This window comes from Chiloscyllium punctatum, chromosome 22 (genome assembly GCF_047496795.1).
Source record: "Chiloscyllium punctatum isolate Juve2018m chromosome 22, sChiPun1.3, whole genome shotgun sequence".
NCBI lineage: Eukaryota > Metazoa > Chordata > Chondrichthyes > Orectolobiformes > Hemiscylliidae > Chiloscyllium > Chiloscyllium punctatum.
The window spans coordinates 61,125,436-61,151,089 of NC_092760.1; the positions used below are offsets into that span (position 1 = coordinate 61,125,436).

The window sequence follows — 25,654 nt, forward strand, 5'->3', positions numbered from 1 at the left end:
CTGCCATGTGTTTTTGATTTATGCATTATTACATTACAGCCATAAGAACATCACTTCCCAAATTTCCTATATCCCAACAACTAAAATGAGAATGATTCCTGGCTGAAAGTAGTCACTCATATTCAAGGACCTGAGTCCATTTTAACTTGGAGTAATCAGAGCAGACTGTGTCCAAATGAAGCAAGGCCTAGACAATATTCAAGTTTAGGCTGACAAGTAGCAAGTAACATTTCTGCCACGTAAATACCAGGCAAAGATAATCTCCAACAAGAGAAAATCTAATCGTTGTCCTTGATGTTCAATGGCATTACTATCTCTGAATTCCCCATTATCAACATTTTGGGTTAGTACTGATCAGAAACTGAAATGGACTAGCCATATGTGGCTACAAGTGCAGATCAGTGGTTAGCAATCCTCTCGTAAGCAACTTATAAAGCTGACTGATTAACACCAAATCCACAAACCTTCACTCCTTCCCTCACCCATGCTGTTTGGCAGCAATGTGTGTACCATCTACAAGATGCACTCCAGAAACACTCCAAGGTTTCTTAGACCCACACCTAATACGATATTAAAGGACAGGGGCAGTGGATACATGAGAATGTCACCACCTGCAAGTTCCCCTCAAGACACTCACCATCCTGACTTTGAAATACTTTGCTATTTCTTTTGGTCTTTCTGGGTCAAAATCCGAGATTTCTGTGGTTCAGTACTTTCAACCTGAATCTAGACAAGATTCTGAGACAGAGATCACATAATATTGTAAAATTTTTAAAGCGTGCAGGCACAGACCACTTGGCCTTCCTAGTCCATGCCAGTTTCACATTCCATGTGAACCTCCTCCTGTCTCTCTTCATTCAATTCCTTTATCAAACCCTTCTATTCTTTCTCACACATACTATCTACCTGTACCTTAAATGCATTTAGACTATTGCGTCAGTGATATTTGATAACAATTCCATGTTAGCTTTCTCCAGGTAAAGCATTGCTCATGAATTCCCTGTTGAATTTGTATATGACTATGTATTTCCTAGTTTTTAGCTTGTCTGAGATTTTCTGTTTTGTTTTAACCTCTCCTGGGAAATTGCAACGTTTTGTAGGGAGTTGTGGCCAGAAAATTTCTACTGTGGCCACTGTGGTATGGAAGAGGCTTGATGGGTCAGCTAATCTTTTCCTTCCCATTTAATTTTGTATGTACATGTAGATGGGAACAGTTAAAACTGGGCTTCAGGAAACAGATGACCAGGGGTTAGGACTCAACCTTCAATTTGGATTGCTGTACAGAGTCAAAATTCTGCTTGAAACATTGCTCATAAGTTAATGTTTTTGCTATTAAAATGTTTATTTGGTACTGTTACCATGGCCCCAGTTAAATCTCTCAGCCAGCTGCCCTCTAGTGTGGGTTCTTGATGAATGGGACAAGTTGATGCAGTGAATTTGTTGTGAGAGATCTAATTTTGTTTGACTTAATGCTGCTTTTGAAAGTGCTGAGGCATTATTTATTGGATCTGCCTGTTAGATTCATTCGTAACTATTTGTATTTTTGGCCTTTGGTTTTGAAATCTCTCTCAGATAGAAAACTGACTTTCCCTGATGCTTTAACTTCTGAACTGTATATCTCATTCAGTAATGCAAAAGAACACAAAATGAAAACTGGGCCAGTAGTAGTTTCTAAGTAATAATTGACAATGCATTAAAACCTTTGAACACTGCTGGAAGTGGTACCAAAATACAAGGAGAGGAGAGAGTTCTAGTTATATATTTTTGTTTGTAAAAGACCCCATGATTTTGTCGAAGAAGAGCAAGGGCATTCTCCTGTATCAATATTTATCATACAGCATCCTTGAAGCAGATTATCTGGTCATTAACACATTACTATGTTTATGGAGGTTTACTGTGTGATGTTTGACTGTGGTAATTCCTATATTCAAAATTTTGAAGTGTATTGCTGTGAAGCATTTTGCAGTGTCCTGAGATCGAGAAAGGCACTGAAGAAGTTCATTCTTCTTAAATCCAAATCCATTCTTTAGTTAATCTTACAATGAGTTCTATAGCATGTACTGGTGAGCTGTCCAAGGGCAGATAGAACATAGAACAGTACAGCACAGAACGGCCCTTCAGCCCACGATGTTGTATCCTCATGTATGTACCCTCAAATTTCTGTGACCATATGCATGTCCAGTAGTCTCTTAAATGTCCCCAATGTCCTTGCTTCCACAACTGCTGCTGGCAACGCATTCCATGCTCTCTCAACTCTGTGTAAAGAACCCGCTTCTGACATCCCCTGTATACTTTCCTCCAACCAGCTTAAAACCATGACCCCTCGTGTTAGTCATTTCTGCCCTGGGAAATAGTCTCTGGCTATCAACTCTGTCTATGCCTCTCATTATCTTGTATACCTCAATTAGGTCCCCTCTCCTCCTCCTTTTCTCCAATGAAATAAGTCCGAGCTCAGTCAACCTCTTTTCATAAGATAAGCCCTGCAGTCCAGGCAGCATTCTGGTAAACCTCCTCTGAACCCTCTCCAAGCCTCCACATCTTTCCTATAATAGGGCGACCAGAACTGGATGCAGTATTCCAAGTGCGGTCTAACCAAAGTTTTATAGAGCTGCAACAAGATCTCACAGCTCTTAAACTCAATCCCCCTGTTAATGAAAGCCAAAACACCATATGCTTTCTTAACAACCCTGTCCACTTGGGTGGCCATTTTAAGGGATCTATGTACCTGCACACCAAGATCCCTCTGTTCCTCCACACTGCCAAGAATCCTTTCCTTAATCCTGTACTCAGCTTTCAAATTTGACCTTCCAAAATGCATCACCTCGCATTTATCCAGGTTGAACTCCATCTGCCACCTCTCAGCCCATCTCTGCTCATCTCTGCACAGGTTGCAGCCATGAGCTTTCCTATTTGATTGCTAGAGAGAGCTTCCAATTTTCAACTTTTGTGAACAAAATGACAAAGGAATAGAATATGTTAAGTGGTTTTTCATTGTGTTCCTCATATCTGCAGAAAGGAAACATAACTCCTCTTCCTGTAGAATCCTAAACAACTGAAAACTCATTGGTTCCACTGTTAGGCATGCCTCTCACCCATAGCTTGGGATGCTTACCTGGACTTGGGCATCTTGCAAAAGGTCAAAGATGACCACTCCCTAACTTTTTATGTGACCCTGCTACCCATTATGATGCAGAATATACAATATAAAACAGGTCCAGCCATCCACGTTAGCAATAATGCACAACTCAAGACCTACTGCTTATCAACACTTCCTCTTCTTTTCTCCCTCATTGAGTTTTTACTGCTGTAAAGGAGGAGTACAACTAGTGCCACTTACCTGTCTTTGCCACGTAACCCCGCAAATATGTTTTTTTCAGTTAATGATCCAATTTCATTTTGAAAGCTTCAGTTGGCCTGGCCTCCTCCACACATTCAGGCAGCAGAGTCAAGATCTGAAACCCTTCATGCTGCGACAAAGGTTTTATTCATGTTGCTATTGCTTTTATTTTTAGCCAATCATTTTATATCAGTCGTCCCTAGGGAGCAGTTTGTACCTACTCTGTTCAGACCCCTTGTAATGTTGAAAACCTCTATCAAATTTCCTCTCCACCATACCTTCTCCAAGGAAACCAGTCCCACTACTCCAATCTTTCTAAATAACTGAAGTTTCTAATCCCTGGAATCATTCTCATAGATCCTTTGTAAAGCACAGAACTGAATGCAATACTTTTGAGGCTATACCAGTATTTTACATGAATTTCATATAATATATTTGCTTTTTTTTCTACGTCTCTGTTGTTCAACCCAAAATGCTGTTTATATTTTAATTAACCTGTTGATATGCTTATGACACCTATAGGAGGAGGCATAAGTGTCTGGACCAGACCAAAATACTGTGTGCTTTAATAATAATTTGGAGATGCTGGTGTTGGACTGGGGTGTACAAAGTTAAAAATCACACAACACCAGGTTATAGTCCAACAGGAAGCACTAGCTTTCGGAGCACTGATAACCACCTGATGAAGGAGCAGTGCTCCGAAAGCTAGTGCTTCCAAATAAATCTGTTGACTATAAACTGGTGTTGTCATTTTTAATTTTGTATGCTTTAATAACTGCTCTGCCAACTTATCCTGCCCCCTTCAGTGGTTTATGCATACCCCAGGTCACTCTACTCTTGCATCACTTTAACATTTTACCCCTCATTTTATATTGTATCTCTACATTCATCTGAACCAAAATGAATCATCTCTCTGCACAAATTTTATTTGTCACTTGTCCTCCCACTTCAACAATTTATCTCTAAACTTTTGAAGTTTTGAATCATGTGCAGATTTTGAGATTGTGCCCTGTGCACCAAGGTTTAAGTCATTGATTTATACCTAGAAGAGCAGCAGTCCTAATATTGATCCTTGGAAACTCCATTATAAACCTTCCTTCAGTCCAAAAAGCAGTTAATTACCACTAATCCTTGGCTATTGCCTCTAATTCCAGGACCTGTAAATTTGTTAATATGTCTCTTTTTCTCTCGTGTTCCATTTTATCGAATTATTTTTGAAGTCCTCAAATACCATATCAACAACATTGGCCTCATCAACCCTCTCTATTACCTGATCTAAAAGCACAAGCATGTGAGTTGCACTTAACATCAATGTTTACTTTCCTCAATTAAATTGCATTTGTCCGAGTGACTATTAATTTTGATGCAAAGTATAGTTTCTGCAAGTAATTGCTATACTGAGAAAGCACTTAACATTTTGAATTCTCCAGTCCTCTGGCACAACCTTAGTCTAAGAAAGATTGAAAAATGATGGCAAATGACACTGCAATTTCCACTCACTCCCCTTAATATCTTCAGGTGCATTGGGGCTAGTCTTAAAAAGTGCAGACATCCTATACAAACTCATCTGATCAATTTTAAACCTTTTAGATGTTTGAACTGCTTCCTCTTTTATTACGACTTGAGCAACAGCATCATCCTTGGTAAAGGCAAGTGCCAATATGTGTCCCAGGCATGCCCCTGCATCTATGCATAAATCCCTTCTTGGTCCCTAATCAACCTACTCCTCCTGTTGCCCCCACACTGTTCCTATTTGGATTTTCTTGTATGTACTTCTCTATTTGTTTGCCTTCCAAACGTTCTGGATTTATCCTGGTTCTGCAACTTACATATGACTTTCTCTGTTTCATCTTAAACCATATCATCACCGAGGGACACCTGGGTTTGTTTGCCTCACCCTTCCCTTTTGTAGGAGTATACTGTGATCACATTTAAACTGTCTCCTGTTCTGCCCTTTGATTCCATTTTATCTGGGTCGCATCCACCCTTATCCCAGTTAATTGTTCTAGCACTGGTTTGCTTGTTGTCCTTTTCCATAGCCAACCTAAACATTTTATGAACATTCATGTTCAGAGCTGGAATAGGTCGTTCCAACCCGTAAATCTGTTCAGAAAGTCAATAAGATCATGGCTAATCTGAACACTGCACAGTCCTGCCTACCCCAATAACATTTCACACCCTTACATTATCAGGATTCTGTCTGCCTCTCGCTTAACAATATTTAAAGATTCTGATTTCACAACCCTTTGAAAAAGAGCATTACGAAGGCTCTCAGAGAAAATTTCTCCTATATAACTGAAAGATAACCTTCCTTGCTACTGTCTAATTCCAATAAATAACCAATAGCATCTGTTAGCTTTTCCTAGTTACTTGCTGTAACTTCATATTAAACTTTTATGATAATTATTTTGTATTCTTCTTGCAAAAATGGACATATTACATTTTTCCACATTATACTCCATTTGCCAGATCTTTGCATACTCATTTAATCTGCCTCTACTCATCATCCTGACCCCTATGTCCTTTTCACAACTTACTTTCCCCAACTGATTTTTGCCAAATTTAGTAAACGTACATTCTATCTCAACAACCAAGTAATTTACATAGTTTACAAAATGTTGAGGTCATGGCACTAATCCTTAGTGCATTCTACAGAATGCATTTGTCCCTTCTATCGTGAAATATCCCCTTAGACATCTACCAAGGCATTTCTGTTGACCTACCTCTTTGTCATGATACAATGAATCACTTTCCCTGAAACGTTCCTGTTCTGATACTTGATTCACTTGGCCCACCTTATTCCCATGTATCAAGTCCAGTATTATTTCCCTTCCCATTGGAGTGAAAATATACTGCTGTTGAAATTTTGCCTGAATATACTCTTAAGACATCTTGCCCCTCTCTATTCTTTACAAATCTAATCTGTTCTATATTCTGATAATTGAAATCCATCATGATAATTCCTCTACAATGTTTACTCTTCTCTGTAATTTCTTGTAAACTTGGTCCTCTAAGTCAGGGTTGTCCAATCTTTTTGGGGGTAGCCACATTTCACCTTTTATTGCAATTGGGGCTATTTGACAAGTTTGATGAAATAACAGGTTTTCCATAACAATAAACGTAAATTTCAGGGAGAATATTGTAATATATAATTCAAAGCAATAAATTGGCAGTTTAATATTTTATAAAAGTGATCTTTTTTTAAATGTCAAGCTAGAGGAGTGAAAGTAATTGTTTTGTATTGTCACAGGATTTGTAAGCCCTGCAGATGTTCTGGGAATGTGGGTTCAAATCCCCCCCCCGGCAGATGGTGCCATCTGAGTTTCATAAATCTGTATTTTTGTTTTTAAAAAGATGCTTGTCTAACTGGCTACCTAAGAAAACGATTTTCTGCCTTTTTGGTTAAGCCGGGTTAGAGAGACAAAAAGACTAAGCTGCAAGTCCTTCTCACCAGAACAGGGGTTGGGAACCAGGGCTATGTAAAAACAAGAAGTTGAATTTGGCTAACCCTGACCTTTTGTCTCTGGTGGGGCACATTCTGAACTAGCCTCCCTAGACTTCACATGAAAGTGGGAGTCAGAAAGGCTGTTTGCCTTTCAGCCTGGGTTTACTCATCTCCCAACCTGCTTTATAAATGGAAAACATTGATTGGATGTGTTGCTCAGCTTCCTACTCACTCACTCTATCACTGGCTTGCTTTCCATATCTGCTGGAAGGCTGTTCTACCCCAGTGAAAGGTTGACCTGTCATTAGCGAAATACCAGTCACCAAGGGGAAAAAAAAATGTCCCTTGATAGACTTTTGAATATTTAAACTTAATTCCTTGAAGCGGGAAGTAAATTTGAAGTCAGTCCAAATAATCTAATTGGGCCTCCACAATTTTTTCCATCAATCGCTGACTGGGATGGTGGACATATAAAGAAGGAAGAACAAACAATGCTCAAACACTTGCTGATGTTGAACACACTAACACCTACACAAACACACACACCCCGACCCCTTCACACACATGCCACTCGTGTAATAACTCAACCCAAATGTTGGCTGCCCAGCTCTTGTTTCATTCCTCCCCAGATGTCTCCCAATCCCAGAGACTCAATACCACATCTCAGGTCTCTAGCTGAGTGGAGTCACTCGCGTTGTGCTGCTCCTCAGATACTCGTTGCTAATTATCCCATCAGCAGCAAGCGATGAAAGAGAAACAACCTGTTTTTGGAAGAGTGACTCTTTCTAAAATCTTCTAGAGTTCATCTAGATTTTGAACACAGGCTGTAGGGGCCACACAGGACTCCTTGATGGGTCACATGGTAGTCCATCTTTCCTACTAGTTGGTGGCTTATAAACTACACTGCATAGTGTAGTGGCACCATTTTGTTCTTTAGCTGTAACAAATAGATTCTGTACAATAATAAAGATGAAATTTATGAATGTTTGAAATCTGCCATGAAAAGAGAAAATGTTGGAGAAACTCAGCAGTTCTGGCAGATGAGCTTCTCTAGCATTTTCTCTTTTTTTAATTTGCATTCTGTCCTAGAACCTTCTGGGATATCCTCTCCTTTCAGCACTGCAGCGTTTTCTTTCATTAACATGATCACCCCTCCTCTTTTCCTATCTTTCCTGAACATCTTGTATCGAGGAATTCTTATGTCCAGTTCTACTTTTTTCTGAGTTCTGTATCACTGCCACTGCAGCATTATTTTTCCCCACATTATCATTGTATCTGTAAAGTTACCAATATTACTTACCATTCTCCACCTTTCTCTTTGGTGCATCTATGTTACTTATCTCAATCCCTCCTGCTGGTAGAGTGTTCTATGTTCTCATCACTCTCTGGGTAAAGAGATTTCTCTGAGTTTCTTGTTTAATTTCTTAGTGACTCTCTTGGTTTCTACTTTTACTCTGCCCCACAAATGGAAATACTTTCTGTCTGCCTATTGAAATATTCTCATTTTCTATTATTAATAACTTTGGGATAGACATACAAGACAAAAAAAGTTGATTTATTATTGCAGAATTTGCTTTCATTTTTTGGGGGGGGCGGGGGGTGAATTTGCATTTGCCAATACTTTTTATTTTGTTCAAAAAGCACATGATCTGTAGACAATCAGTCAAAGTGGCATTTTCTACTTTGGAAATAAAATCAGTCTAACAATAACAAATAGATTTGAAACATTGCCTCACACCTAAAAATATGTTGTCTGACCAGAGGTGTCACCTTTATTCTGATAAAACCGGAAGTTACCTTGGGATAGTGACGTGAAAGAAATCCTAGGATTTACATATTAATCAATCAAAACCTTTACTTCCATTCTAACTGATTAAAGACTTAATAGCCATCTAGGTTTGTTCAATACATTCGCATAAGTTATATGACCCTTTGATTGTTTTACTTATAAATTCTGTGTCTGATGTACTCTATCTCAGCTAGCTGCCTGGGGAAGGAGCAGGGGCTCCAAAAGCTTGCACTTTCAAATAAACCTGTTGGACTATGACCTGGTGTTGTGTGATTTTTGACTTTGTCCACTGGCACCTCCATATCATTTTTTTTCTGACATGGACTGTACTAATTTATTCAGCTGACACACTGGGTCTTTCTCTCTCTCTCTCTCTCTCTCTCTCTCTCTCTCTCTCTCTCTCTCTCTCTCTACAGGAGGATAAGAAACAGAAGGAGCTAAATGAGCAACGTAAGTTACTGGAACAACGAAGTCAGTTTTTGGAAAAAACTAGGAACTTGTTGGTATTCAATGAGGAGATGGAAACCTCAAAGGAGAAGAAAAAGGGCGGTGGAAAGGTGAGAGACAACTTCTAACCTGCCATACACATTCATAATACTACAGAAACTCAGAGTCAAGCATATTTTCCCAGCTCAGTCTGTCAACACTTACCCAACCTGTGAGAAAATTGTCTTGACCAGATCCATATGTCAAATCTTGGTGGCCATGCTCACTCCTGGCAGTGTTTCTATAACCACATTTCTTTCTCATAATCATAATATTTTTATTTTTATCACATTTCTCTCACAGCGTGGGAAGAAAGGAGAATTTGAAGAGTTTGTTAATGATGATTCTGATGAAGACTTGCCATTGCCCAAAAAGAAGAGGAAGCAAAGAGCGAGTGGCAGTGAACCAGAGAACGGAGAAGAGGAAGGTCAACAAAAGAAAAGGAAGAAGAGAAGACGGTATGTGAGGGCCATGAATCCAGGAGTTCACTTTGAAAATGGCTATTTCAGTTTGTGTACAAGCTAATATTTTGAAGATCAAGGAGTAATGTCATCGAAAATGCTTGACTTTTTAAATATATCTGAATCTATTTTAGCATTCTTCGTTTGAGTATAGAAGTATAAATAGGGGGATTAACCTAGAATTGACTTAATCAAAGAGAGTAAAAGAAGCAGAGGAACAGAGAGTGCCATTTTGACGCACAAACCTGTTCCACCATTTAATGAGATCAGGATTGATCCGAGACCAAATTCCATATACCTGCCTTTGCTCATAGTATTTTTATATCCAAATATATTAAACTATATCAGTATCGAATCTAAAGTTTACATTTTCAGAATTGAATTGGCTCTCTTCTATTTGAACACCACTTGGAGGTAGCACTAAGGGTGGCAAGGGCACAGAAAGTACCCAGGGTGGGGGACTTCAATTCCATCATCAATAAGGCACGCAATTACTCAGTGGTTAGCAATACTGCCTCAAAGCGCCAGGGACCCAGGTTTGATTCCAACCTTGGGTGACTCTGTGTGGAGCTAGCATGTTCTCTTTGTGTCTGCATGGGTTTCCTCAATTCCATCATCAATGGTGGAGCAGTCCAGTAAATAAGATGAGGCTGAAGCGCTTGCGAGAATTCTGAACCAGAAGTATTGAGTTGCCGTGGGGATGTTCGCTGATGGTTGCACAATATTCAGCACCATTCCTGACTCCTCAGAAAACAGTCTTTGTCCAAGTTTGGAACAATATCCAGGTTTGGGCTGACAAGTCACAAGTATCATTTGTGCCACATGATGACCATTTCATTGACAGAATCTGGTGATTACCCTTTGACATTCAATGGTGTTACCATCACTGAATATGCAATTATCAACATACTGGGTTTATTACTGAGAAGAAACTAGGGTAAGCATATAAATACTAACACTACAAAAGCACATCAGAGGTTAGAGATCTTGCAGTAGGTGACTTTCCTGAGCTTCCAGTACCTGTGCACCATCTGCAAGGCACCAATTAGGAGTGTGAGGCATCCTCTTCACCTTGCCTGGGTGAGTTCAGCTTTAAAAGCACTTAAGAGGCTTGATGCCATCTAAAACAAAGCAGCTCACTTGACTGGTACAATATCTACAGTCAATTTCTCTATTTCCAATTCAGATTAGCAGCAGATGTACCATCTACTTCACTGCAGAAATTCACCAAGGCTCCTAAGACAGCACCTTCCAAACACATGACCACTACTATATTTTAGGACAAGGGAGCAGATATACGGGAATGCCACCAGCTGCAAGTTCCTCTTCGAGCCACTAACCATTCTGACTAGAAAATATATTGTCATTCTTCCGTTGTCACTGGGTCAAAATCATGGAATTGTCTCCCTAACAACATTGTAGGTGTTATCTATCAAATGAACTGCATCAATTCAAGAAATCTGCTCACATCTGCCACCTTGAGAGCAATTGAAGATGGGCAATAAATGTTGGCCTAGCCAGCAAAGCCTATGCACCCTGAATGATATTTTTAAAAAAACAAGAAACCTGAATTTAAATTCCACCAGGGTATTTTGAGAATTTTAATTAAGCTTTTAAAATAAAACAAAATGGAAATAAAATGATAAAGTAATATGATTGAAAGTAACCATGAAGCTGTCAGATTGGGAATAAGAACTAAAACTTTATTTCCCCTGAGGCCCTAATAAATGTTTTCGGCAGTAAACTAGCAGTTAGACTCTACTGGTCTGAGATGGAGCAGCATGAGTGATTTGGGAATTTGAATCAAAGTGGGAATTTAACTGTTAAGACTTCCTCATGTTTAATTTTAGATTAAGAATCAGAATCTGGCATAAACTCAAGAACTAACTAGCCTTCACCAAATTAAAATTCCCTTGTTAGTTAAGAGCCTGCCTGGTACTGGCAGTCATCTGTCTATCAGCTGAAAGCCCTTGGTTAATTTGTGTTAACTACTATAGTAGGAGGCTAAGTTAAAGTTACTGGTGACTCGCAAGAGATTCCTAAAAGGATTTTTCTTAAACTGCACAGTCAGATTATGTCAGAGTGAGACCAGATAAGACTGGAAAAATTTGATTCATCTTGGGATTTTGGAGTATACTGAGGAAAAAGTGTCATTGCCTGCTCAAGCTTGTGATGTGGGTTTTAGAACTTGGGTAGCGGCTGTGGTCACTGTGGGGCAAAGCAGTACATGGTGAGCATGTTCAGAGAACGGAATAGGAGTATGCGGGCATGTAGAAAATCAGTGACCACCAGGCAGGTAGTGCAATATCCACTGAGAATTTGTCAACTAGTTGGTTTTCCAATCTGGTTACTGCTGAAGGTTCTACTTCATGGTGATTACAGCAAGATCCAAACTTGTGGCATCAGAATGTCCCACCTATACGGGTGAAATATAAGATGTGCGCAACAACAATAGTGATAGGGGATTTATTATTTAATGTTGCCTCCTAGGCGCCAAGGTCAAAAGTGTCACACAGTGGCTGCAGCACATTCTTCGCCATGGGGACAGGGAGTGAGCAACCAATGGTCATGCTCCACATTAGTACTCATGACATTGGTATGAAGGCTCCTGCAATCACAATTTACAGAGCTTGGTTTAAAAAAATGTGGCAAGGCAGACCTCAAGTAATTATCTCTAGATTACTCTCAGTGCCACATGCAAGTAAGTTTCGAGACAGGAAGATTGCAGCAAGAGTAGGCCTTTTTGTCCATCGAGGGCATTAGATGTTCTATTTGAATAGAAATAATCTTCAGGACTATGAGGAAAAGACAGGAAAATGATATCATGTCATAACATTGAGTGAACAAGTGCAGATAAAGGGTCAAATGGCCTCCTCGTGTACCGAAACAATTCTGTGATTGTAGTAATCTAATAACTATTTCTTATCCTCCCTCACTCCATCTAACCCCTCTTTTATTTCTTGTCTTTCTCCCCATTTTGCTCTGTTCTTTGCCATCCCGTTCCTCTTCACTTCATCAACCTCTCTTCTCTTTCTCTCATTTTCCTCCCTCCACCTTGCTGTCCTCAACCCTCCTCCACCATCTATTCCTCTCTGTCCTCTGAATAGACCACAGAGAGCTGCTGAGGATGGCAGTGAGGATGAAGAAACTGGCTCGCAAGCCAAGAAGCCACGCAGACCCAAAGCAGGAGAGCGGAAGAAGAAAGAGAAGGTTTGTGTCAATCACATGGCAATAGTTCACTCATTCCTGATGAAAGGCTTATTCCCAAAACGTCAACTTTCCTGCTCCTCGGATGCTGCCTGACCTGCTGTGCTTTTCCAGTGCCACACTTTTTGACACATAGCAATAGTTGTTTCTTCAGTGATCGCAATTCCAAATGTCTGTCCTGTACTGTTAAACTATCTGTTGATTTCTTCCATCTCAGTCAAACATAAACCTCTATATCGAATTAATTTACTTGGAATATGTTACTCAGTGGATTAAACATTTCTGTGTTCTGTAGGTTAAACCTGAACGACTCCCACCTTCCATGAAGGGTAAAATCAAGTCAAAAGCAATAATTTCATCTAGTGATGATTCCTCTGATGAGGGAACACTGAAGATAGCAGAAGGGTATGTAACTGTAACATCAACCTTTTAATGAAGTTTCTGTCATGGGGTGTGTATATGTACATGGGAATATATGCACTTTTATGTCGGTTGTAACATTTGAATGGTGACAAGGTGGAACTTGCCAGCACAAGGAGTATTTGAGATGAAAAGTGGAGATCCATTTAAGAGGGATCTACCTAAACATGAGAAAAAATGAAGTAAAAGGATATGCTGGCAGAGTGAAATTACCTCTCATGGATGGGGATATGTATGGATCAAGAGCACTGGCAGTGAACTCTTAATTAATTCATAGGACCTGGGCATTGCTGGCAATGTAAATTGCCTTTGAGAAGGGCACGACTGTTTCTTGAATACATGCAATCCAGGTGGTGTGCACACATTGCAGTGCTGCTAAGGACAGGATTGCAGGATGCCAACCCAGTGACAGTGAAGAAACGGTAAAATAGTTCCAAGTCAGGATTGTGTAACGTGGAAGGGAACTTTCAGTTGGTGATGTCACCATGTGTCTCCTGCCCTTTTCCTTCTAGCTGACAGAAGTCATGGGTTTGGAAATTGTTGCCCAAGGAACCTTGGCAAGCTGCTCCACTGCATCTTGTTGAGGTGAATTGCACATTTCCATGCAGTGTATTCTATGTGGTGTGATGTCCACACAGTCGAGTAACAGGTGAGGTGCCAGATTAGAAGCTAGGGGAAAAAAAAACAAGAAAAGGAAGAAAAAGAATTATTAGGAGTGTAGTGGATTTAACAATCCAGACCTAATTTTGTAGATTAATTAGATTTTGGTTTTGGTGAATATCACATCTGAAATGTAGGCTAATAACTTCAGCATTCTGGGGTCAGCATCTCTGCCCAGTCCATAGGCCTGAATCTCAGTCTTTTATCTGAATTTCTTCATACTTTTCAATGATATGCAGGAAAATGTTAGCTTCCTTGGCATTTTCAGTCTTAATTCTCAATTTGGGTTATATATAATGTTTCCTTGAATGTCTCTTTGCTGTGTACTGCCACACATGAATGCACCCTAAAGGGCCATTACTTCTATGGTACCTGTTTCGTTGATATATTAAAAAGCAAGAGCAGGCCACTCGGCATCTCAGGTCTGCTCTGCCACTTAAGATCAAGGCAGATCTGATTGAAGCCTTCAATCCATATTCCCCATTACTCTGATAATCTCTCGCCTCCTGTTTAACAAGAAGCTGTGCACCTCTGTCTTAAAAATATTCCAAGATTTTGCCTCCACTATCTTTTCAGGAGGAGAATTCCAAAGACTTACAAACCTCTTCAAGGAAAGAAAGTCACCTGATATCTGTTTTAAATAGCTTACCCTTTTTTCTGTCACGGCCAATGACTAGTTCTGGATCCTCCTATAAGAGGAAACATCTTTTCCATATCTGACCTGTCAAGGATCCTCAATCAAGACAGCTCTTTCTCTTCCAAACTCAAGCAGATAAAGCCTAGCCTGTCAAACCTCATAAAACAGTTCAACTATTCCAAATTTGGATCTGATAATCCATCTCTCGGATCTATTTCCAACACATTTGTGTCCGTCCTTAAATAAGGTAGCAAATACCGTACACAGTGTTCCAGATATTATCTCGCCAGTGCCCTGTATAACTGAAGCGTAACCTCCCTATTTTGTATTTATTTTCCCTCGCAATAAATTATAACATTCTGTTAACTTTCCTGATTACTTGCTGTGCTCACATGGTCATCTTTTGCGATACATTGATTAGGATCTCCACTTAGAGTTAGACAGCATGGCAACAGACCCCTTCTGTCCAACTAGTCCACACAGACCATGTTCCCAAACTAAATTAGCGCCACTTGCCTGCATTTGGCCCATATTCCTCAAAACCTTTCGTATTCATGTACTTATTCAAATATCTTTTAAACTTTTTAACAGTACCTGCATTCACTACTTCCCCTGGCAGTTCATTCCACACATGAACCATTCTTTTTTAAAAAAAGTTATCCCTCATTTTCTTTTTAAACCTTACTCCTTTCTCTACAAAAGCCTGCCTCCTTGTTTTGAACATCCACACTTTAAGGAAAAGATGTTTGTTACTCACTTTATCTGTGTCCCTCATGATTTTATAAACCTCTATAAGGTGACTCCTCATAGATCGCTCTGCATCGCAGAGCTCTGCAATTTCTCACCATTTAAGTAATATGGTTCTCTTTAAATATTTGTATCAAATTGTCCTCAATTTGGCAGATCTTTACCTATCAATTGTTTTAGTGAGGGGTTGGTTAGCTCATTTGGCTGAGATAGTTGGTTTGCAATGCAGACTGATGCCAACAGAATGGGTACAGTTCCTGCACTGGCTGAGGTTACCAGGAAGGACTCTCCTTCTCAACCTCACCCTCACCTGAGATCTAGTGACCTTCAGGTTAAGCTCACCGCTAGCCAGCTCTATCTGGTAAAGAGCAGCCCTTTGGCCCTCTGGGACTAGAACATGTGCTGACCCGTTGAACCAATCTGAAGCCTATCTGTCCTACACTATTCCATTTTCATCCACATAATTACCCAATGACAATTTAAATGCCCTTAAAAGTTGGCGAGTCTACTACAATTGCAGGCAGGGTGTTGTACACCCCACTAATCTCTGAGCAAAGAAACTACCTCTGATATCTGTCCTATATCTCAATTTAAAGCTATGTCCCCTCATGCTAGCTATCACCATCTGAGGAAAAAGGCTGTCACTGTCCACACTATCTAACCCTTTGATTATCTTATATGTCTCAATTAAGTCTCCTCTCAACCTTCTTATCTCTAACAAAAAGCCTTTCCTCATATGACCTTCCCTCCCATTCCAGGCAACATCCTAGTAAGTCGCCTCTGAACCCTTTCCAAAGTTTCCACATCCTTCCTATAACACAATGACCAGAACTGTAAGCATTACTCCCAAGTGTAGCCGCACCAGAGTTTTGTATATCTTCAACATGACCTCATAGCCCTGAAACTCAATCCCTCTACAGTAAAAGTTAACACACCGTATACCTTTTTAACAACCCTATCAACCTAGGCGGCTACTTTCAGGGATCTATGTATATGGACACAGAGATCTCTCTGCTCATCTACACTACTAAGAATCTTAGCATTAGCCAAGTACTCTTTATGCCTGTTGCTCCTTCCAAAGTGAATTCCCTCACACTTTTCTGCATTAAACTCCATTTGCCACCTCTCAGCCCAGCTCTGCAGCTACTCAATGTCCCTCTGTAACATGCAACACCCTGTAACATTCTGTTAACTTTCCTGATTCCGTACTGTCCACAACTCCACCGATTTTAGTGTCATCTGCAAATTTACTAACCCATCCATCCAAGTCCTCATCCAGTTATAAAAATGACAAAGAGCAGTGGACCCAAAACATATCCTTGTGGTACACTGCTAGTAACTGAACTCCAGTTTGAACATATGCCATCAACCACCACCCTCTGTCTTCTTTCCATTAGCCAATTTATGATTCAAACTGCAGAATCACCCTCAATCCCATGCCTCTGTATTTTGTGCAATAGTGCATGGGGAACTTTATCAAACGCCTTACTGAAATCCATATACACCACATCAACTGCTTTACCCTCCTTTGAGAAGGTTCTTTGGTCACCTTCTCAAAGAACTCTAAGGATTGAGAGGCACGACCTACCCTTTACAAAACTGTGGCAGTCCCTAATCAACTTATTCCTTTCTAGATGATTATAAATCCTTTTTCTTATCACCATTTCCAACACTTTTTATCCACAACTGAAGTAAGCCTCACTAGTCTGTAATTACCAGGGTTGGCTCTCCTCCCTTTCTTGAACAAGGGCACAACAGTTGCTATCCTCCAGTCTTCTAGCGCTATTCCTGTAGACAATGATGACATAAAGATCAAAGCCAAAGGCTCTGCAATCTTCTCTGTGACTTCCCTGAGGATCCTAGGATAAATTCCTTCCGGCCCAGTGACTTATCTATTTTCACACTTTCTAGAATTGCTAACACCTCCTTGTGAGCCTCAATCCCGTCTAGTCTCGTAGCCTGTACCTTAGTGTTTTCCTCATTGCCTTTTTCCACTGTGAATACCAACGGAAAATATTCATTTAATGCTTCTCCTATTCCCTCGGACTCCACACACTATTTCCCACTACTATCCTTGGCCCTAATCTTACTCTAGTCGTTCTTTTATTCCTGATATACCTATAGAAAGCTTTAGGGTTTTCCTTGATCCTATCTGCCAACAACTTCTCATGTCCCCTCCTGGCTCCTCTTATTTCTCCCTTTAGGTCTTTCCTGGCTAGCTTGTAACTCTCAAGCGACCTGAGTCTTCACATCTCATCCTAACATAAGCCGCCTCCTTCCTTTTGACAAGAGATTCAACTTCCTTAGTAAACCACGGCTCCCTCACTTGACCACTTCCTTCCTACCTGACAGTTACATACATATCAAGGATACTCGGTAGCTGTTCCTTGAATAAGCTCCACATTTCAATTGTGACCATCCCCTGCAGCTTCCTTCCCTATCCTATGCATCCTAAATCTTGCCTAAATACATCATAATTGCCTTTCCTGCAATTATAACTCTTGTCCTGCGGTATATACATATGCCTTACTATCGCTAAAGTAAACATAACCAAATTGTGGTCACTCTCACCAAAGTGCTCACTTACCTCAAAATCTAACACCTGGCCGGGTTCATTGCCCAGTACCAAATCTAATGTGGTCTTACTCCTTATTAGCCTATCTACACACTGTGTAAGGAAACCCTCCTGCATACATTGGACAAAATCTGACCCATCTAAAGTACTCGAACTATAGTATTTCCAGTCAATATTTGGAAAGGTAAAGTCCTCCATAACAACCACCCTGTCACTCTCGCTGCTATCGAGGATCATCTTTGTTATCCTTTCCTCTACATCTCTGGAACTATTCTAGGCGTATAGAAAGCTCCCAACAAGGTAACCTTTCCTTTCCTGTTTCTAACCTCAGCCCATACTACCTCAATAGACGAGTCCTCAAGCATCCTTTCTGCTACCGGAAAAAATGTCCTTGACTAACAATGCTACACCTCCCCTCTTTTACCATTTTTTTTCTTTTACCATTCTGCAACAACCATTCCTGTCCCAGCTCTATCCATGTCTTTGAAATGGCCACAACATTGAAGTACCAGGTATCAACCCATGCTACAAGTTCACCTGTCTTCCAGATGCTCCTGGCTTTGAAATCGACACACTTCAAACCAACTTCCTGCTCCACGATGCACTTTTCGACCTTGAAACCGTATATCTGATCTCACTACTTTCAACCTCCTGGATACTGGAACTTCAATTTAGGTTCCCATCCCCCTGCTGAATTATTTGTAACCCTCCTGAAGCACATTAGCAAATCCACCCCCCCCCCCAGGATATTGGTACCGTTCCGGTTCAGGTGTAGACCATCCTGTTTTGTAGAGGCCCCACGTACCCCAGAATCATCCCCAATTATCCAGGTATCCTCCTGCGCCATCCCTCTAACTCCATGTTCAACTCCTCCCTCTCCCCCTACTCCTCGCCTTACTAGCATGTGGCACAGGCAACAAGCCAAAAATAACAACTCTGTTTGTTCTAGCTCCAAGCTTTCACTCTAGCTCCTGAAGTTCTGCCTTAAATCCTAATCCCTTTTCCAGCCTGTGTCATTAGCGCCCATGTGGACCACAACTTGGGGCTGTATCCGAAATGGTATACAGAAGAACCGCAGTTATCCAAATGAGATGGGCGGGCATTATTTCATTTGGCTAATTGATTATTCGGATAATCGAGTTTAGCTTAAACAGGGGAAACCAGACTGATCTAACATTGTGCTCTACCGGAGAATTTATAATTTAATGAGTCTGCCATTTAAACAACCTAATCTTTGCAGTCTGCAAATTACACATTAAAATGAGAAGAACTAAACCCTTGCTATAAAATCCTGGCATTAAACAAGGTCCTGAACAGCTTCTACGATCGCCAGACCACTTATATAATCAGTTTCCGGGAGCTCAATCTTGCGATAGAAAAACGGAAGTCCCACCTCGCACGTGCGTTTACATTCTCCGCCTTTTCTTTTAAATGAATGGCCTGTTAAAGTGCTAGGAAAACACAGGCAGGAAAAGGGATTGCAAAGGGCCTCCTTCATCATTTTCACCACTTAGTTTCCTACCTATCTTAATGTCAAATTTACCTTTTTATAAAAACCATGCTTTTCATCTCTACATCCAAATCATTTATGTAAATTGTAAACTGTTGAGGTCCCAGTACCAATCCCTATAGTGCAACTCTCAATACCTTTCCAACCTGAAATAGATCCATTTATGACCTCTCTCTGCTTCCTGTTAACCAGCCAGTCTTCTGTCCAAGCCAATATACTATATGTGCATCTTTTTATTTTCCTCGAATAATCTTTGTGGCATTTTACCAGATGCCTCTAGAAATCTGAGTGCAGTGCATCTGCTAGTTCCCTTTTATCCACAGCACATACTTCCTCAAAACCAAAGATTGGTTAACCATCATTTCCCTTTTATCAAACTATATTGACTCTGCCTAATTGTATTTAACTTACCGAAGTGCCTTTTCTATAACTTCTTTAATAATAGTTGCTTCTAACAATAACCTTATGCTAGTCGTTAAGCTAACTGGCCTGTAGTTCTTGCTTTTGTCTCTTGCCCTTTTTGAATAAAAGAGTTATATTTAATTTTATGCAATCAAATGAGACATTCCTCCATATCAAGGGAGTTTTGAAAAATTAAACCTGGGCATCAGCTATCTCACTAGCCATTTCTTTTAAGACCCTAGAATGAAATCCATCAGGGCCTAGGCACTTGTCGACGATTTACTCAGTACCACTTCTCTAGTGATTGAGATTTTTTTGAGTTCTTCCCTCCCTTCCATTTCTGACTGATAGCTGCTTTTCTGACAAGCTCACATTATCTCTTCCTTTCTGCTCCACATTATTGTGTTAGCTAGGGGACCCTACCAACACCAGTGACTTCATTTCTCATCTCTAGCCAAATTGTTTCCACATCCTGCTTTCCTGAACTTAGGTCCTCCCTCCGTGTTGTGCTAACACTATAATTAACTCTGACAACTTTCCACTTTTTCTTAGCTGCCTATCCTTCCTAAATGTCCTGTACACTTCAGTATTCAGGAATCAATCCATATGGCTGCAGGATAATGTTTCTGTAATGACTACCTGATCATATGCAATTATTTCTATTTGTGCACTCAATTCATCTGTTTCATTTTGAATGCTACCTGGATTCGCATACAGAGTTGTTAATTTTATCCTTTTTATTCTTTCTGTATACTTCAGTTGTTTTATCTGTTGTTTTACTCTTAGATATGCTTCCCTGTCACGTTCTGTTTATCATTTCCTGTATTAAATGACTCCTAAGGCACACAGCTCCAACAGAGTGGATGGAGACCATCCCGACAATACAGATTCCACTTTTCCCAGTGCTGATGCCAGTGTCCTTTGGACCCCAATCCGGTTTTCCTGGTCTGGAGTGGAGATGTTTGATGATGATTGCGTAATTCACAAAATGCTGAGACACTGAATAGTCCACTTCCAAACACAGTAAGAGGTGAACAATATCCAAGCGTGGGCTGACAAGTGACGGTCGTGCCACACACGTGCTGAGCAATGACCATCTTCACTAACCATCACTTCCTTGACTATCCTTGACCTTAACTTAACTGAATTAACATCTTGGAGATTACCATTCACCAGAAACTGAACTGGGCTAGCCATATAAATGCAGTGGCAGGTCAAAGGCTAGGAAGACAGAAGCAAGTAACTCACCTTTTGACTCCCCAAAGCTTGTCTGCCATTTACAAGGCACAATTGAATGTGATGGAATACTCCCCACTTGCCTGGATAGGTGCAGCTCCAACATACTCAAGAAGCTTGACACCATCCAGGACAAAGTAACCTCTTGATTGGTACTACATCCACAAAGAAACACTCTATCCACCACTAGCACTAACAGCAATCTGTTCAGTTTACAAAATGCACTGCAGTAATTCACTGAAGATTCTTTGACTGCACCTTCCAAAACCCTACTACTGCCATCTAGTAGGGCAAGGGCAGCAGACACATGGAAACAGTACCACATACAAGTTTCCCTCCAAGCCACTCACCAACCTGACTTACAGTTGTAGAGTCATAGAGGTATAGAGCACGGAAACAGACCCTTCAGTCCAACTTGTCCATATGACCAGATATCTTAAGTTAATCTAGTTCCATTTGCCAGCACTTGGCCCATATTCCTCTAAATCCTTCCTATTCCATTACCCACCTGGATGCCTTTTAAATGTTGTAATTTTATCAGTCCGTACCACTTCTTCTGGCAGCTCATTCAAAACATGTACCACCCTCTTCGTGAAAAAGTTGCCCCTTAGATCCCTTCTAAAACTTTCCCCTCCCACCCTAAACCTATGCCCTCTAGTTCTGGACTCCCCTCCCCCTGGGAAAAGACTTTGTCTATTTACTGTATCCATGCCCCTCATGATTTTATAAACTTCTATAAGGTCACCCCTCAGTCTCTGATGCTCCAGGAAAAACAGCCTCAGCCCCTCCCTATAGTTCAAACCCTCCAACCCTGACTGAACCCTTGTAAATCTTTTCTGAGCCCTTTCAAGTTTTACAACATGCTTCCGATCGGAGGGAGACCAGAATTGCAAGCGGTATTCCTAAAGTGGCCTAACCAACATCCTGCACAGCTGCAACATGACCTCCTAACTCCTGTACTCCATACTCTGACCAATAAAGGAAAGCATACCAAACGCCGCCTTCACTATCCTATCTACCTTTGACTCCACTTTCATGGACCTATGACCCTGTACTCCAAGGTCTCTTTGTTCAGCAACACTCCACAGGACTTTACCATTAAGTGTATACGTTGGAAAAGTATTGCCATTCCTTCAGCATTTTGGATCAAAGTCCTGATATTCCCTCCCTAGTGGCATTGTAGATTAGCAAAAGGCAGTGAAAGAGGGCAATGTAAATTACCTAAACCAGTACTTGGGATAAGAGGACTGTTTTATGTCTATTATAAAAGACTTAATAGCAGAGCACTTGGAAAACAGTGACAGTTTTGGACGGAGTCAGCATGGATTTATAAAAGGGAAACATGCTTGACAAACCTCAATGTTTTGAGGATGTAACATGTAAAGTTGATAAGGGGAGTTAGTGGATGAGATTTATTTTCGTTTTGACAAGGCTTTCAACGAAGCAGCTCATAAAAGATTAGCCTGTAAAATTAAAGTGCGTGGGATTGGGGATAGTGTACTGATATGGACAGAGAACTGCCTGGCAGACTAGAAACGATGAGTAGGAACGCATGGGTATTTTTCCAAGTGTAAGCATTAACTAGTGGGGTGCCACAAAGATGAATACGTGGACCCCATCTATTCAAAATAGATATTAATGATTTAAATGAAGAAGTAAATGTAATATAAGTTCACAGATGTCCTAAAACTAGGTGGGAGAATGGAATTTTGAGGAGGATGCGGAGATGCTTCATGTTTTGGACAAGTTGATTGGGCACATGCATGACACATAAAGTATAACGTGGATAAATGTGAGGCTATCCACTGTGGTAGCAAAAACAGAAAGGCAGATTGTTATCTGAATAGTGATAGATAGGGAACAGGAGAACCCTGGGTGTCCTCCTACACTAGTCACTGAAAGGTATGCAAATGTACAGCAGGCGATGAAGAATGCAAATGGTTTGTTGGCCTTCATAGTGAGAGGATTTGAGTACCTGAAGTGTATGCAATTTCGGTCTCCTTATCTAACAAAGGATATTCTGGCTATGGAGGGTGTGCAATGAAGGTTTACCAGACTGATTCCTGGGATGGCAGCCTACATATGAAGAGAGAACTGGAAAGGTTAGGATTGTATTCACTGGAGTCAAGATTAGAGTGGTGCTGGAAAAGCACAGCAGGTCAGGCAGCATCCGAAGAACAGGAAAATCGATGTTTCGGGCAGGAGCCCTTCAGCAGGAAGGGCTTCATTCCTGATGAAGGGCTCCTGCCCGAAACATCGATTTTCCTGCTCTTTGGATGCTGCCTGACCTGCTGTGCTTTTCCAGCACCACTCTAATCTTGACTCTGATCTCCAGCATCTGCAGTCCTCACTATCGCCTTATATTCACTGGAGTTTAGAAAAATGAGGTGGGGCAATTTCACAGAAGCCTGTAAGATTCTAACAGAGCTAGATGTGGTAAATCCAGGGAGGATGCTCCTGATAATTGGGGAGTACAGAACCAGGAGTCCCAGTCTAAGGACTGTGGCCATTTAGAACTGAGATGAGAAATTTCTTCGCCTAGAGAGTGATGAGCCTGTGGAATTCTCTGCCACAGAAAGCAGTTCATAAAATATATCAAGGAGTTAGATATAGTTCTTAAGGCTAAACGAGTCAAAAGATATGGGGAGAAAGCAAGAACAGGGTACTGAGTTGGATGGTCAGCATGAAAGTTTTGAATGACACATCTGGCTTGAGGGGCAAAATGGCCTGCCCTTCCTATTTCTAGTGTTTCCGTAAGAGGGTGTTTGCCCTGGCTGGAGAGAACAGTACCGGAATTAATAGTCCACCATTGTGGACTGAAATTAGCAATCTGTTTACTCAGGTTTGTGAATCTTTGAATGTCTTCACTATGTATGTTCAGTTCAATATATTCAAAATGGAGTTTGCTATATTTTTGAAATTATGGGATATAGGAATGGGTTAAGGAAAGTGGAACTGGGATCGGAGAGCAGTTATGATTTTATTAAATGACAAAGCAGGCCCATGGGATCTGAATGCTTTATTCCTGCTCTGATTTATGTTCTTATGAATCCCAACATTGACATTTGAGTTTTTGGGATGTAGCAGTTGCTGAGTAGCCTTTCACAGCAGTCTCTTAAACTTAACATTAATGTGGGCCATAGCATAGCTGCACTCTAATCATAGTCCAGCCACAGTGTAATCCTAGTGTAGCCAGATGTAATGATCATATGACCGCAGACTAACCAGTGCTTCATTCTTTCCAGAAATGCACGGGAGAGTGGGTCAGACGAGGATGAATCCACTGACAAGCACAGGAAGCGAATAGTGTCTGAGAGCGAGTCAGAGGATGGGCAGAATCAGGGCAAGTCAGACAGCGAGGTGGGCAGCAGCCCAAGATCAGGGGCTGCACGTTCAGTTGCCAACTCTGACAGTGAGCAGTCAGCCAATGGACAGCCACAGTCAGATCACTCGGGCAGGAGTAAATCTGCCAGCTCGTCATCAGAAGTGGAGGAGGAAGAGTCTCGCCCTGCTTCACGGGCCTCGAGGGATTCAGACCAGCAGTCTTCTGATGGAGGAGGTTCAGGCCAAGGCTCAGCTGTTGAATCGGATCAAGAATCTAATCCTGGGGATGTTCACCAAGGATCCGCGTCTCCCACACAATCAGATGATGACAGTGACTGATTGCTACCTGCTCTGATGGTTCCTTCGATCTCAGTTGACCTTGAAATCTTAGCTCAGTACGGTCGATCTGAGAACTGAGTTGATACTGAAGTTTAGACAAGAAGTCCCTTTATTTTATTGGAAACTGTGAAACATGGCTTTTCATACTTTGACAGACGATTGTGATATCTACTCATAAAATTATTTTTGACTCTATGTTTCGTACCAGAGATGGTCCAAGGTTTGACAGCAGTCAGGTGCTGTTAAAATGGTAAAATGCTTCGGGATGTCGGTCAAACTGGTGCAGGCTAGATCCTGGTTTATGTTGATCAGAAAAGAGCCAATATTTTAGGTGACAGGCACTATAGATATTGATAAATGTGACCAATGATTTTTTTTGGATACCCTTGTAAACCAAGAGATGCTTACAACATTTGTTAAATAAATGTTTCATTTAAAATGAAAGTATTCCATTGAATAATTGTTTCTTTTTGCTTTAAGTAAAAGCTGATGGGTATGTGTGGATTGAGATAAGCGTGGCAAGTTCATTCTGTGATTGCCACTGAATTAATCCTCTTCCTCAAACCCTTAACTCCATTTGCCCACCTTGACAACTTAAAACCTGAATACTCTTGCATAACCTTTAGATTCTGATTAATTGATTGCCACCTCAAACAGCGTCCGTATTTTGAATACTCTTTGTGTGAGAAATGCTTCCTAAACCCAATTCCTGAGCAGCTCAGTTTTGCCCTTGGAGGAGGAAATGTTTTTCCTGTCAAACCTCTTCAATGATCATATGAGTCTAGACTGCAGTTCGCAATCTCAGTGTAAGGGGCATGCAGTTTAACACTGACACAAACAGAAATTTCTTCACATGGTTGATTGTGAATGTTTGGAATTCTCCATCTCCAAGAACTGGATGCTTACAAATTTTATTTAAGACTGAATTTGATAATTATGGTCATTAAAGGAATTGACAGACAGGGCAAGCAAAGTTGGGGCAAGAAATCAGCCATGATCATACAATATTGAATGGTGATGCAGACATGAGGGGCTCTGTGGTCTTCTGTTGCTCTTATTTATTTTGTTCAATATTAATC

At 40.8% G+C, this 25,654-nt stretch overlaps 1 protein-coding gene across 1 annotated transcript in view; it reads left to right on the forward strand.

Annotated features, from left to right (window-relative positions):
• ctr9 (CTR9 homolog, Paf1/RNA polymerase II complex component) overlaps positions 1 to 25,022 on the forward strand; it is a 58,615-nt gene extending 33,593 nt beyond the window's left edge. The window contains exons 21-25 of the mRNA XM_072592467.1: positions 8,988 to 9,128; positions 9,361 to 9,515; positions 12,626 to 12,728; positions 13,021 to 13,130; positions 24,158 to 25,022. Of these exons, the coding sequence (XP_072448568.1) occupies positions 8,988 to 9,128; positions 9,361 to 9,515; positions 12,626 to 12,728; positions 13,021 to 13,130; positions 24,158 to 24,575 (927 nt within the window). The 3' untranslated portion in view covers positions 24,576 to 25,022. The remainder of the gene's footprint in view (positions 1 to 8,987; positions 9,129 to 9,360; positions 9,516 to 12,625; positions 12,729 to 13,020; positions 13,131 to 24,157) is intronic.
• The last annotated feature ends 632 nt before the right edge of the window (positions 25,023 to 25,654 follow it).